At 39.5% G+C, this 15,753-nt stretch overlaps 1 protein-coding gene across 3 annotated transcripts in view; it reads right to left on the bottom strand.

The window, feature by feature from the left end:
* The window catches only part of pvrl2l (PVR cell adhesion molecule related 2 like), a 325,881-nt gene that overhangs the window by 111,290 nt on the left and 198,838 nt on the right, over window positions 1–15,753 (bottom strand). The window contains exon 7 of one of the 3 annotated variants that reach the window (XM_015029895.1): window positions 11,495–14,324. The exons of the other annotated variants lie outside the window; for them this stretch is intronic. Coding sequence (XP_014885381.1) covers window positions 13,705–14,324 — 620 coding nt within the window. The 3' untranslated portion in view covers window positions 11,495–13,704. Of the gene's footprint in view, window positions 1–11,494; window positions 14,325–15,753 lie in introns of those variants that run through there. 3 annotated transcript variants of the gene reach the window in all.

Raw genomic sequence — 15,753 nt, 5'->3', positions numbered from 1 at the left:
CAAATAACTTAAGAACCAACTATCTGCTGATCCTGATCATTGATTAAAATAAAGACATGATTCTGATCAACTTTTGCAAACATCATTCACCTTAACTTTGCAGCAAAACCAGAAAGTTCACATAGCAGATAATCCATGGAGACGGAAACAATGAGATCGCACCAACCAGCTTAAAGTCAAACCTTATCTCACTCTGTCATCAATAAACCAATAACGCTAAAATGTTCAAGAAAAACTAAATCACTTTTTTAAAGCTGCATTTTGATTTATGCACCACATACTAGTTTCAACAGCCAGAAATAAAGAGTTCAATACAGACACAGATATGAAACGTCAATATTACACAAACAAAAATAATAGATGTTTGTTTGCACTGAAAGATAAACAATTTCAAGATTATATTACGATATATATTAGACTAAAGTAATATATGCCTCTACTCTAAATGTTAACATTTCATTCATATGTAGTAATAATATTGTAAACTGACTTATTAAATAAAGAGATTGCCTTCCAAGTTTTCCATTTAAAATGTGTCATACCGATAAGTGGCAGTAAACTTCAGTCAGAGGCCTCTACAGATGAGATGCAGGACTGTCTGCTACTGGAGATCCTTCCTCCCAATAGCTCTTTGAAGACACTTAGATGATATGAGCTACAACAACATCTGATTTCCTTTTGGGAGAAAGACAATATCTTTCAATTGAATTTTTTTTTTTTTTTTTTTTACTTTTTCCACATTTAGTGAAATTTTCAGCTTAACAAAATATACTTAAAAAAGAGGATAGGAAACCTGCCTCCAAGTTAAACTAGCAGCCTATAAAAACTGTTGGTTAGTTAAATAAAGCACACAAAAAGCCTAAGGAAACCATAAACTCCAACAATTTTCTTGCTCATAATAAACAGGTCTAATGTGACGTAAAAAGAAAAACACAAAAACAGAAAAATCCTAACCTGCAGCGAGAAAAACTTCCAGCAGGTGTCACCGACCTGTTGATTGCAATCAAACACTGATTGCTCTGAAAATCCAAACACACCCAGAAACATTTAAAAACAGCTGAATGAGTAAATCTGTTGATTTTCGCTGATTAAAATTAAAGGATTGTTCTGCGTTTTGCTTCGACCATAAAGGTGGAAGATGTTTGAAAAAAATAAACGTATCACTTCAGAAACCTGCGCTCACACACAGATTTATGGTATATGCTCTGCTCTCGGACAAAAAGTGATGTGCTCATTCAGGCGTGAAAAACACTTTTCCCAGCAGGAAAAACAGCACGACCACCGAATATCTGACCGATCATCAGCGATGACCTGAACTTCCCTGATGCAGTGCAGCGTTAGACAAAAAGCATGAGCTAAGAGAGCTGCAAAATCTGTCACCCAGAAAAGAGCTCTGTCTACTCCTTATCTGGGGCTGGAAGAAATTAATGTCAGGCAGCACTTAAAGAGTTTCTGCTCAGTGAAAGGCAATCGTCATTTCACCAAACTGCTACTGAAAAACTGGTCATTTTGGGTTTAGGAGTGTAGCACTAAAGCATTTTCAAAAGCAAAGTAAAGCGTAAAAAATTAGCAGAAACAAGGTAGAAAATGTCATTAACTGGAACTTAAGCTTTGGAAAAAAGGTTGCAGTAACTCATTAATTAGATTCCTGTAATGCTAAAGGAGGAAAAGCTTATTTTCTGCAGTATTTAAGTTTGATAGAACATATTCTGAACTTATTTAAAGTCTCATTTCACATTATTTCACAGATCTTGACTGGGATGGTTTCTTTGATTGCGAGCAACACTTGTCACAATGACAAATTTCACTGGACGATAAACTGTCCATTAAATTACTGTGATAATATTACGTTACTGTTCTGAGACCTTTAAATTCTAATGAACATTTAACACTGGGACTAGAAGACATGTTAAATATCCAAAACAAATAAACAAAAACAACAAATAAAATATCTGTAAACAAAACGGTCCTTCAAAAAAGGTTTAGTTGAGACTAAACCAACAGACTGAAGTCATATTATCCAAGTTTTGGTAGAAACAGAAAAACAAAAGGAAATGATTGAGTTTGTTTTAATTGATCATGAGATTATTTGATTTATTGCATATTGTGACAGGCCCACTGGTGTCAGTAACCATTTTAGAAAGAAATGCACGTCCATTTGAAAGCAGTTTTTGCTTTCAAATGGAAGAAAATTACCAACGGGGTCAATCCGATCCCAGACTTTACATCTGGAAGTTGACAATCTTTAGTCTCTCATTTGAATTAAAGCAAATCTATAATTACACTTGCATCAAAACATACCAAGAAGCGTTTATTGCATCTAAAATTATATCAGAGCTGAAAGAATGCAGAAATCTTCTTGGCATGAATACAGATCCTCTCAGATCACCACGGAGGGCGCCGAACACAGGAAAGAGCGCTGAGGTCATGAAGGGAGGAAGAAATACAGCCAAGCAGATGAATGCTTTAAAACTGCAGGCACTGGCAAAACAAACAAATTAGGTCTTCATCGGCTTTTTTCAGGAGTCAAACGTTAAGGTCAATTAGTGCGGATGAAAGTAGGCCTCTCCAGCTGCCTTGATTGTATCGGCTGATGCTGTGCCATGTACAGGATCCTGTGAATGGTTTAACTATCTGCCACTCTGGAAAGGATACAAAGGGATGCTTAGATCCAGTTCATTAAAGAAACGCCTTAGGAATGAGGAGTGAATTAAAATTTAATTGTTTCAGTTAGAAAGAACCAAGTAAATGAAGACATTAGAGCGTGATGGATGGAAGGACTGCAGGGCAAACCTTCTGGCTTCTGCCTTTCTAACAGTTCAGGAAGTAGAATCTGCTGAAATGAAATGGGATGCAAATGATTATTTTCTATTAAAATCAGCTTGCAGACACAGAAGCTCAGAAGGAGCTTTGTGTCTGTCGGTTAAACTCCGTACTGCTGTTTTTGTTTTGTGCCTGTTGTGTCAGCAGGCATGGCTTCCAGCACCAAACACGGGGAGAGGCGACCTCTCCCTCCATCACCACCAGCCAAGTCCGACTCAGATAGAGAAACGCTGCACCGAAAAACACTCAGCGCTCTCACACTTCAATGTTGTAGAAAATAAGATATTGAAATCATGACCCCAAATAAAACCTTAATGATGTTTCAGGGTTTCTTTACTGCAGCTGCACTAATGAGGTCAAAGGTCACTCAGATTTGCTGGGCTGCACATAAACCGTATCTGCTAGTTGGGAATTGTGATTAAATCAGGAAGTAAAATCTCAACCTATCAGAAGGTAGAGGTGCAAACATAAACAGAGCTGGTACAAATAGTTTTGAACACAAAGATTTCTTGATATTTATCATTTTTTGCAAGCTTCAAATTATTGTTTTTAACAAAATTGTTTAACAATATTATTTTTACCTATTCAGGGTTTATTAATGCATCTCAGAATAATAGATCAAATTCTTCCAGTAAGAAAATGCGAAACAAAAGAGGGAACGTTGTCCAAGTAAGGCAGGTAAGTGTTGACCCTTACATCTTTGAAAAGCAGAAGTACAGCCTTCTGCACAACCAATAAGAAGTGGATTCTGGATGGTAAATCAAACACTTTTCCAGCAGCCACTGTACAGCGCATACAGCAGGAAAACCAGCTGACCCTAACATGTCAAAGCTCAGCTTGGGTTGCTAGGTTACGGGTGGACAACGCCCACATTGTTAGGTGAGGACTTGCACTCTGGAGGTTTATGAAATGGCTCATTTTCCAGACACCAAAATACATTAACGTTTTGCCAAAAACTGTTCAGGTTTTTTTTTTTTTTTTTAGTGCTTAGGCTGTTTTTAGAAGCAGTAGAAACCCAAATGGAAGAACAAAAACGTGCAAATTGGGAATTTTGCATAGTACTTCCTCTTTAAATAAAGTCTGCCAGAAACCTACCAATGATCCTGCTCAATAAAAGCTTTCAGCAGGATAAGGAGCCAAAGCATATGGCCAAGTAAACCCAGAGCTGGTTTAATAGACACAAAGCTGACAGTCTTCCATGGCCGTCTCAAACCTCTGGCCTGAATCCTATAGAAACCCCTCAGGATGAGCGAAAGAGAAGACTGGACAGAGAGATTTCACAAAGAATGGTCACAGAGCCCCTCTGTGTTCTTCAGTCTTGTGAAATATTGGTGGAGAAGACTAACTGCTGTCCTACTTGCAATTCAAGGCAGGGAAACTATTAAGGGAATTGGTTCCAATAAGTGTGGAGGGTATCTGCTAATAGTTTGGGTTCAGCGAAGCTTTATAAATTATTGCAGAATCAATAGCATCTAAACAAACCGCCAGACGTCTGTAAAACAGCAAAGATCACCTTTTCTTAACTGAAGCATGAAATACACTGCAGATCTTTTTATATTTAATATGCAGCTCGTAAAAATAACCTGAGGACAAAAACTCTCCAGCATTACAGAAACTGTTGTTCCAATTTAACTCTGATCAAATTAGCAGAAGACGGAAAGCTTTAATATCCAAGGTGGTTTTGATGACTCCAATGCTGATGCTGCTTTTGGTTCTAGCTGAATATTTACAACTTGAAGACTTTTAAAACTTTGTTTCCCTTCTAGTGTGGATTTCACTTAGTTTTCCCTTTCAGGTCAAACAAATCCCCCAGATAGACCAAAAACAAACTCACCACAACACCTGCTGCACACAGGCACCAGCGCTACTTCAGATCACTGCTAATGGCTTCCTGAGCTGAGGGAGCACATCTTTACAACCTCTGTTTTTATTTCACCCTCTGTCTCTTAGGGAGCTGCAGACGCCCTGCAACAGAGGGGAATCTCCATTTCCTCTCTCAGCTGTCTGAATAAAAATGTGTTAAAGCAGGAAATATAAAAAAGATAAGAGGTTGAACCATTGATCTGTTGTATCTTTGGCTGATTGTAGTGACAGCAAAAGCTTTACAAGAAAATACGTAAAAATGAGTAAAAAGATTTCATTCAGTATGGATGAAAAATTACAGGCATCTTCAGTCACACAAGATAAACACTCTACAAAAAAAACATTAAATCCTACCAAGTATTAATGTCTAGTTTCTAGTGAAAATATCTTGAAAGAAGACAAATTTAACTTACAAGTAGGTTTTCAGCAAGACATACGTGTTTGTTTTATGTCAATTCATGAAAAATTATTAGTTCCACTGGCAGATTATTTCACTTTAACATAGGAAACCAGATCTTGTTATGAATGAAATAATCTGCCAGTGGAACAAGAACGTTTTCATCAATATTAAGGAAATATTTACTTAAAACAAGCTTTCTTGCTGAAAAGTTACTTTAAAGTTAGTTTTGTCTTAAGTGCTAAAATATTTGCACTAAAAACTGAACCAAAATTACTAAGATTTTGTGTTTGAGCACCAAAAACCAGGTAGGCTTTAAAAGAGAATTCATTTATATAAAATAAAACTGCTTTGGTTACTGGTATCATAATATATTAAAGTTTTAAATAGTAACTTAATAAAAGTACAGATATGTCCCTTTCCTACCTATAGCTGCCTATAGTCAGTCATCTAGCTGAAAGAAGGCTCTGATATGAAAAAAAATGAAAAAAAAATATCTACTTTGACGCTAATGTTTCACTACATTGTAGAATGGAAAAAATAAAATAAAATAAAAAAGCTTTATTACATTCTTTATAGTAAGGCCTTGAGAATCATGTCCTGTGTAAGACCACTGAGGTCACAGCATCTACTGTTTGTGAGCATAAAGTTTCTCAGGTTAGAAAATGCTTTCCTTGTCCTTGTTGTATGTACAAAAAACCTTCTGATGTCGGCAAATTGCACTGAATCGATAACCAATCTCTGAAAAGGTTTCATCCACACGTTGAGCAGTCATTATTACCTTCAGGTATGACTTGGTCCTCTATTAACCCTTTAACAACATGTTTACCAGTAGAAACTCAGCAGACAGGTAGTTCCACCAGGTGTTTGCTAATCGCTGCTGGCTAGTCTGAAGGAGCAGAGTGGGGAAGTCATGAGGGGAGAGCTGCTCTGTGAGGCAGAAGCTGCAGCCCTGAGGAGGAGCTGCACCTGGAAGGCGGGGCTACGTCCATCCAGGTGTTTAGCACAGCTGAATGGTTGCCATGGAGATGAAAGGATTTCTAAAACATGCTTGAAAGAATCAAGACAACATTCTAGGTATGTTTTTGACGAGGGTATAACTTTATTACATGATGTAAAGCTCAAAACAATTGATTTTACATAATATATTACATAATACTGGCCATTCATCTAAATTGGATAGAGAAAAAATAATGAATTTGCAGATATTACAGAAAAATTATTCACACACAGCTCAGAAGATTGAAAGTATAAAAACAGTGAAAGCCTTTCAAGAAACTGGAAGCAGTTCCCTGCTGGCTGTACTGAAGCTCAGCTTTAATGGCATTTACAACAAAAGTTGTTCCTGATCGCTAGCAGGGCTCTTCTTCCAGCCTCTCCCTCCTTCCCTTCCCCTCAGAGCAAAGCAGAGATAATGTACAGCACTTTTATGTCTTCTGCTGAATTAAACATGCAAGGAATAGCCTGTTCTGGGCGCTGGAGCTGAAGCAAAGAGAGAGGGAATTTTAAAACGCCTTTCTATGCCCCCCCCCTTCAGAAAAGTCTCCAGAGAACTGCTGAACATTCTTTACAATTAAAAAGATCTGTCGCAGATAGGCTGAGCTGAGGGAAGCTGAACAGGACAGCCCTGTTTTCACTAATTGGTCTGGTTGAAAAGGACTGTCAGTTGTTGTTGGGCAGGAGCAGCCAATCGCCAAGTGGAGGGCCGGAATACCGCTCGGAAATACTCCTGAGACTTCCCTTCCACCTCCAGCTTTCGTTGTTAGAGCCGTAAATTCCATCATGAAAAATATCTCGCTCCTTTTCACATTTCTGTCATGTCTGTGCTGCAGCAACAGATCAGGCTTCACAAGTTACAAATCTGGCCGTCTCCAACTCCTGGATCCGAGGCGGATAACTTAGTTTTTCCAGACGCACTCGGTCTCAGGTGGGTTAAACACAAAAAAAGCTAACTGCTGCTGTCTTCTCATGCTCTCTGCGGGGGAAATGGTTTCAGTTTCTGCCCAGCTTCTGCTCTTTTTCAGACTCCATGTCTCTAATCTGAGAAGAGAAAGTCTCCTTTTCTCTCCCGGCCTGTTTGGTATTCCCCAGATGGAGCGCAGAACTACCACCCTCCCCTCCCTTCTGGCCCCTTTTCCTTTCTGACAGAGCCAACTGACCTGTTACTGAGCGCTCTGCATGCAGTGGGGGCCAACACTCACAGAGACAAGGACAAGACTCTACAGGGGTGAGGCTCATAAGAGAAGCCTCCAGCGGCACATGCGACATGAGGCGCCACGGCGAGCTAAAGATCAGAGAGGGGGACGTGTAATTATCACATCCCGCGTTCAGCTGGCCGCAGGAACAGCAAGGGAAGAAAAAAAATCAATACAAGGGAATCATGGAGGTGTGGAAAAAAAGATCAAACATGTTCTAATATATTCAAAAGGTATTTTATATTCTGTTACTGGATTCTTAGGTGATATGTTCCTTTAAAGGGGCAGCATTATGTATTTTCCAGGCACATGGTGCCATTTTATAGTACAAATATCTGTTACCTTCGGTTGTTATAAAAATGCTACATATATCAAATATAACTTAAAAGGAATTTAACTTTGTAAATCAACACCTTGAAATTGGGCCTGTTTCTTCAAAAGCTCCTGCTTTATTAACCCTTTAGCAAAGTTTTTCCAGTGTTGCATTGAGAAGTAGTTCCTATAATGAGCTCAGCAGTTCCACCAGGTGTTTGCTAATTGCTGCTGGCTAGTCTGAAGGAGCTGAGTAGAGGAAGTGAGAGGAGGAGCTGCGTCTTGAAGGTGGAGCAATGACCAACCAGGTGTTTTGCTGAGCTGGATGGTTGAAGTAAAGGATTTATCAAACATGCATGGAAGAGTCAAAGCAACACTCCAGGTGTTTTTGATGAGAGAATAACATTATAACATGATATAAAACTAAAACATATAGCTTTACATAATATTGCTCCTTAATCTGTAACTCAAGAAGTCAAATAAAGCACAGTAGCTTCAGAACAATAATGTCACTTTAGAAAGTTGTGTTTTTAGTTTCCACCTGTTGTTGAGAAGGTAACAGCAGGAAAACCAGGACATCTTTCCTGTCAGCAACCCCTTCCAGTTTGTTTTGGGAAATCCTAAATCAGGACACAAAAAATATAATTTCCCTCCAGTCTTCATCATTCCATCCTCATCAGACCTGTACCACCTACTATAAACTAACTTATCCACTTCCGACCATACAAAGGTTACACATTTCAGATGCTTAATCTAGAATCTTGTTTTTTGGGTTATGACCCACATCTCAGGACTTTACATGAAAATACTTCAGATGGACTAGTAAACCATGAATTCCCTTCTGCACCGTCATGCACTGAAGGAATGCAGTCATTGCTGCAGAAAAAGCCTGACCCCGATACCGAATGGCACCGAAACAGAAAGAATGCATGTCCAACTCAGGAAAAATATCATCGTAAAGCTAAGTTATTAAAAGAATATTTCAGAAAATATTTAGATTCATCCTAAACATTAAAGAGTCAGATTGTACAACGATGACAAGCAAGCTGTCTTCTCCGGGACGAAACATAACCTTTTCTTAATCATTCTTTTAAATAACATTATTTAAATCTCTCAGTAAACACTATAAATATAAAAAAAATTTAAAATTACTATATAATTCATATTTTGACCTTATGACTTTACAAAAGTCTAGAAAAGACTTTTAAGTCATAATTCAGACTTTGTTCCATGAAAGTCTATAATCTTGAGAAAAAAGTCAATTCTGAAAATTAAAGTCAGAATTTTAGAAAAAAAAAATCTCTTTATCCATTCTTTCTCAACTGAATATATAAAATCAATTAACTTTTTAAATATTGAAATTTGCAGAAACAAACCTGTATTTGCATATGTAATGGAAATGCCTCTAGAATAAACTGCAAGATAAACATGCAGATTGCATATTACAGTGTTACTTTAAATAAATGCGTCAAACTGCACAGTGCAGTATGAGCTGTGTTACATAATGAGCATCCAGGTGTGATGGTGGATTTAACTGTAGATGCTGTGACGAAGCAAGTGTACAGTTTTTGTGTAGAGTCTGCAAAACCAGGAATAGGCCCCGGTGGCAGGTCTGTTGAAGAAGCTAAACGCAGCAAATCAGAGCAGGTGCAGCGAGGAGGAACGTTGAGGCAGTTTGGTATTTATGGACTGATAACACAGAGCAGCGTAATTAATTACCAGATTCTCTGCAGAGTCTTTTTGAAATGCTTTTCTTTTATTGAAACTGGGTTGTGCTGAAACAAAAAGTTATGACCTATGAAGATTTTTCTCGCTGAGGGTGCATCCACGCTACAAGACTCTGGGAATAATTAGGCACCAAATTTGTGATCCCAGTTTAATGTTACTTTTAGAAATCCCTGGAGAAACAAAACGCTGAGACCAGGAGCTGGATATAGTCACATATACCCATATCCCTAACAAAAATATCTCCATTTAAATATAATACAGCACTGTAAACAAAACATAAATAACTGTCTCTCTCAATTTATACTCAGACAGATATCATATACTTGCTGGAAAAATGTGATTCTTGGAGCATGGATGCACCCAACAGAGTCCTAAATAAAAAACCCCACATCCCATTTTTTCTGTAGGGAAACAATAAACACAATATGTGTAAGAACTGCAGTTACACTATGGCTGTCTGCAAGTTATTTCAACAGAATTGGCAGCTTGTGCAGACAAATGATGCGGCTGTACGCAGAGTCTCCACTGAAATATTTAGTAAGAAAGCAGATACAACTGTCTCATTTACAGAACAACAGATTGCACAGTATGTCCAACATCAATCAGCAACAAGGGAACTGCTCAGCGTGGAAGAGCTGAACCAGCTTTCCTTTAGAACAGAAAAAAATCAATATAAGATCCAAACATTTCAGCTCTTGATTTAATGGCAAAACTGCAGATTTCCAACCCACACGACAGTAGTTACAGTTCATGTTGAAGAATAACAGCTATAGTATGTTGACAATACTTTTTTTCTTTCACAGTACACTGGGTCATGAGAATAGAAAAAGGGAGAGATCAAAACATTCATTAGAAATTCCCTTTTTTCTCTTATTCTTTATGTTGAAACTGATGAAACAAATGAAAAACCGTTTTAAGTGCAGAGCTTCTGCAGGGTCTTAAAAAGATATTAAAAGTCTTATATTTGAAATCTAGGCTGTAAATTTGAAACTTAGTTCATTCATTCCTTCTTCTAATGGATGTTTAAAAACTTTTGTTCTGAGAAACAAAACTCTTCTGGTCTAAGTGAGGAAGTCAGGCATCATGATGCATTAAGTACCAGAGCAGGCAGGCCCATCGTTCATCTATCATCATCATCTGGATTCATCGTGACAATAATGATATTTAAAGACTCAAAAACTGTATTGGTGGAACTGTTATATTTACTATTTTCTACACATTCTGTTATAAGAGCATTAACATGTTGGGAAATGTGAGTATAGTTGATAATCAGGGAACAGGGACAGAAAATACTTTAGATCTCTAAAAATGCTTCTAACCAAACATACCTTAATATGCATTAATAAGCACAGTGGAGCCTGCGCTACCACCTAACACTGATCGTTTTCTTTATTTCTGTTATTGAGCGTTCAGCCAATCAGCACCTAGAAAAATAAATGGTTTTTCTATAAATAACTTGGAGTCACGTTCCACAGAAAAGTCTGAGTAGTCGGGACTCCACTGCAGTTCCAAACACTGAGTACAGATGGGTGATAAAAATCACAATACTTTATGCATTTGATGCCTGTTTGAAGAGGTGTATCTGTGTTTGTGTGTTACCGAAAAGTTACCAAAAAGAAGAAGCTGGAAATATTTTTATGTCATCACGTTTATTGTTTTTATGACGACATATTGTAATAAAATTTGACGCCTCGCTGCAGGTTGTTTGGAGAGTTAACCCTTATTTATGGTCATGTTCTCCATCAGAGGCAAACGTTAAACACGATTAAGCTTAAAAAAGGGATATCAACAGTTTTATCAAAAAACTAGTGAAGTTGGAAAAGATATCCAACTTGCTTAAGTGATTTGATAAGTTAAATATAAGGCATAATAAGTAAGTATTACTCTGTAATTCTTGTAACGTTGAGTTTTGGAAACCCTTTATTTCACCGTTTTGTTAATTGCAACAAACAACTTGTAATAAAGAGTGTGTGTTCAGATCATTTTCAGTTTTAACGGCAGCTTCAATGGATTCTCCTGTTACAAACGGTGCTGACCTTGAACAAAGTCACATTTTGACTGCAGTTTACACTGTGTGCTGCATCTAAAATACTTGATGCCTTTTTAAAACTTCATTTAACCAAATTTGCCTGTGCCAGTCTTCATTTAATAAAAGTTGTGAATCCTATTTTTTTCCACAACAGGCTTTCCGCCTGATATTTTCTGTTTAGAGTAAATTTTTCTGAGCAGTTAATGAGTTTTCTGTGGCTTGAAATGTTCCAGTTGTGACCTTCCCTCCATGTAAAAGCCAGTCTAAGTTCTTCCAAGCATCTTTTTCCCCGTCTTCATTTTCCTGGACGGGTCGCAAACCGTTACTGTGACATAAAAATGATTCACACAAGCTGTTAATTAAAATGTTTTCTCAAATGAAATGTTTCATTTACACCTGATCTCCGGAGATTTCGGTCTCGACTTACTGCATTACGTTTCTCACATAAATTCTGTGCTTTATTTACTGCTACATTCAACTTGTAATTTCTCAAGAGAAACAGGAAAATGGCTGGAAAACATTTCAAATACGCCTGAAACACAAAGACTGGAAAACACGAAGCTTCATCTCTGGAAAACGATCAGAGCTGCAGAGCTTGTGTCTTAAAACATTTCAATGTTTGTTAATCAGAAAATATGTCACAAAAAAAAATAAAAAATCTCAGAAGTGTACAGATCTAATCTAAAACTGCACTTAAACCTTATAGGATATTTATAAAATCTGTATTGTATGCATCATATTGCACCTGAGGCTAGCAATTATAAGCTAATTAAAGCTCTTCAGCCTTTCAGGTTTACCTGAACTACTTTTTTCAGATTAATATTGAATTATCACATCTCCAGTACATCCTGAAGAACAAATTACTGTCCACTTTATTAGATTTGCTTCCTGTCTTAACGAGCGACTGAATAGGTGTGACTAATAAAGAGGCCGGTGATTGTGTGCCGAATGTCACCAAAAAAGTTTTCCGATCTGAACTTGGAGTTGTGGCTCATTACTGCACTGGAATCCTTCGGTAAGATTACATCTTTAATATTTCTAAATATATGCTAACATACATTGTGTAAGTGAGAAATTGTTAGATTTTCTTTTCTTTAATATTCATAAATGCATCTTGAATATTTAATAATCAGAAAAAGACCCTAATACATTCAAAAGGCCCTGAAAAAGTGATAAATGACATCCAATAACCTCTAACAATGCTGGCGGATATCTCACTCGACACACGGAGCCGAAATAGAAAAAAAATTACTGTTATTACATAAAACTGGAACATAAAACAACTGAGCAGTCATCTAAGGAAGAAAACAAGTGGGAAGAAAGTAAAGAAGGTAAAACAAAATGAAGGAAGAAGAGTTGGAAACAAAGAAAAGCAACTTTTTTATTCATTTAATGAGTCATTACAGACTCAACATGAAACTTTGTGAAACCCCCCAAGGCTCTCGGTGCATCTTTTCCCAGGCAAGATCAACACCATTACACAAGAGCAACAACAACAACAACAACAACATCTACAACAGCAACAACTGTGCTACAGTGACACACCGCCCAATACACGGATGATGCACATCATTAACACCACAGCCAGCCACACATTAGCACACACTGGTAAGTCTGTCATGTGACTCAGCATGGAGCCCCGCACTTCAGCGGCTCCCATCGGGAAACCAGGTGGTGTCGCGGGGAGCGAGCCCCAGTGGAGCCATCGTTCGGCGATTAAGAAGTAGTCTCTCACTGTTGCCAGGACGACAAGTGTAGTCTTTCAGAGTTTTTTTTTTTTTTATAAATTCAGGTTCAGGTTTCGTCACAAGAGCAACAGCAACATCCACAGAAGCTGTTAACAAGTTGACGAACATTTCACATCAATCTGGGTGATTTTGTGACGTTTGTTATGTTTCTAGTTGCGATTTCTGGTCATGTTTACAGTACAAACACTGGAGTCACTCTGCACATAATCACACAGCGAAGCTGAAGCGAGAAGAACGAAGCGATAAGCAGCGTAGCGTCAAGAGTCCGCTGAGGTTTCTGACTTACACTGAATCAGGTCTCCCCTGGTTACAGTTCAACACGGTCACAAACTGAGCCACAGCGCACAACGTTTGCCTCACAAGCATCACAACAACTTCTTTCTGTTTTTATTGTTCTCGTAGTCCTCTTGGATAGTAATATACAGGAACTGTGAAGCATAGAGGAAATTACTGATGGCATCTCTGCAGTCAGGTTGGAGTTTAAGCAGGTAGGTGTCGAGCTAATGGAGGCGATCTGAATTTTAGTGCTGAACAGGAAGTTGTTTTAACTCCCTCACTTCCTCCATCTCATCCTCTGATTTCCAGACCCTTCTTCTCCTCTCCACATCCTCAGACATAAATGGCAGTCCGGGAGATGACAGAGCCGTCCCTCTGGGACTCCATGTCGTCGTCGAGGTACACATCCATTTCTGCTTCGCCGCCATGACCTCTGTGGGCATGATACGCCGGAGGCAGCGCGTTCCCGCCGCCTCCAAATCGATTGTATCGCTCGTCTTCCTCCTCGATGCTGTCATCCAGGTTGAACTTCCTCCTCTCGGCTCCATCCATCTCACCGCAGAGGAGGATGTCATGGGGGGTCGGCCGGGTTCCGGCGGGGGCGTGGTGGAGGTGGTGGTGGTAGCTGTTGGGTTTCTCCGTCAGGGTCCCGGTGGCGTCGCAGCCCTCCCGGTACGTGTACACCGGCCCGTTGTTGTTCGCCCCCGTTCCGTTCTTGCTGCCGTTTCCGGAGCCGGTGAATAGCAGGCGGGCTTTGTTGCCGTAGTCGGAACCGTTGCTGCCTCCGTTGCCCGCCGCCACAGAGTCCCCGCTGCTGGGGAAGCCCCGCCTCTGTTGGCGGCGGCTGCGGGTCAGGAGGACAACGACGAGAGTCACGACCAATAGGAGGGCCAGCAGGGAGCCGATGACCGCGCCCGCCACTGCGCCGGCACTGGACGGATCCTCCAAGGCTTCTGCAGAGGGGATGGAGGGGTTGAAATGAGGGAGTGAGTGGAGGAAGAGAAAAAGGAAGGAATTGATGGCTGTAGTTCTTCTTCTATTGTAAGTGGTGATGATAGCACGTGTGTTACAATCCTCTTACAAGTGTGTGGTAATGTTCTTCTCAGTGTAATCCCTTGGTGAGGGTGCAGTCATTGCTGGGATCAGGCTGAATGGGACTCATTCACTCTCCCAGCTGCTTTTTGTGCGACATTTTGCAGACATTTTGCTCTACATTTATGTCTGTCCAGCTGTCGGTTCCCCTTTTGTTGCCCTCTCCCCGCTTTTTTTGGCAGCTGGAGGGGGGTAAAGCCTTTTCAACTTTGGGTTGGTGTGAGCCAAGTTTGCCTCTCCATTCATGTTTCAGTTGAATATTGAAACAAGAATGAAGTCGAGCGTACAACATCAGCGAACACAGGTTTGCTTTGGACCTCATTTTTTGTCTCTGAAACGGATTAAAGGTTTTCGGTCCAGCAGAGCGACACAGACAGACACAGAAGCAGAACCAGAACAGAGAGGTGAGGGTGTTAATTGAGGAGAATGAAATGAGCACAATTGTGCCTGGAAAGTGTTTAACATCCCCAAGCCCTTCCAGTTTGACCCTGTCTAATTCCCTTTCTCCTATTTGTACCCGCTCCACATGCCCTTCATCTCCCCTCTCATTGTCCAGTTCTCTGCTGTCGCTGCCTTTCTCCATCTGACCGCTACTGGTCAGCTAGTCAAACCATTGGGCAAAATGATCACCTGCTGTTAACCTGGGACCCCATCCAGACCTCACTGACAGGCAGCACACAAAGGTACAAGTCCACACTGCAGGAAGGCTAAAGCCAGGCAGGTTTTAGGAGGATTCTCAGTAGATTGAGAAAGAAAAACAGCATCTGGCTCAGATGGTGTTGGATCTGGACGAACAGATTCATGCCGAGCTAAAAGACAATGTCAAACCAACCATGTGGAGAATACAGTGAGCACCACCCAGTGAAACACCAGGTTTCAGGAAAGTAAATGTTTGATGAAACATAAAACAAACCTCCAACAGCGGAAATATCTAAAAAAAAAAAAAATCTAAAAGATACAATAACATGGTTACATGGGTGTGTACATAAAGTATTACTATACTATCTTGATCTATAATTTCATCTCTTCTTGGACTCAGATAAATAACTCCTCCTTTTGCGTTTGTACCAAAAGGACTTGGGTCAAAACGGACTTATATTTGGATCTGTTCATAACACCTCGTTCCATAACAAACAGTTCAGGTCAATTAACTGGAAAACAACCCGATGTGTTTCATCAGATCTTCATTTTACCCCTGAGCATGTTGGGAGATTTTAGCCATACCAGGATGATTACATTTGGAAGAAAGGTTTCTGTCGTCCAACTTCTTAGTTTGTACAAATGTAGAAC

The sequence above is a fragment of the Poecilia latipinna genome, unplaced genomic scaffold (assembly GCF_001443285.1).
Source record: "Poecilia latipinna isolate Pla-1442-1.1 unplaced genomic scaffold, P_latipinna-1.0 Scaffold166, whole genome shotgun sequence".
Lineage (NCBI taxonomy): Eukaryota > Metazoa > Chordata > Actinopteri > Cyprinodontiformes > Poeciliidae > Poecilia > Poecilia latipinna.
This window is presented reverse-complemented; position numbering and strand designations above follow the sequence as displayed.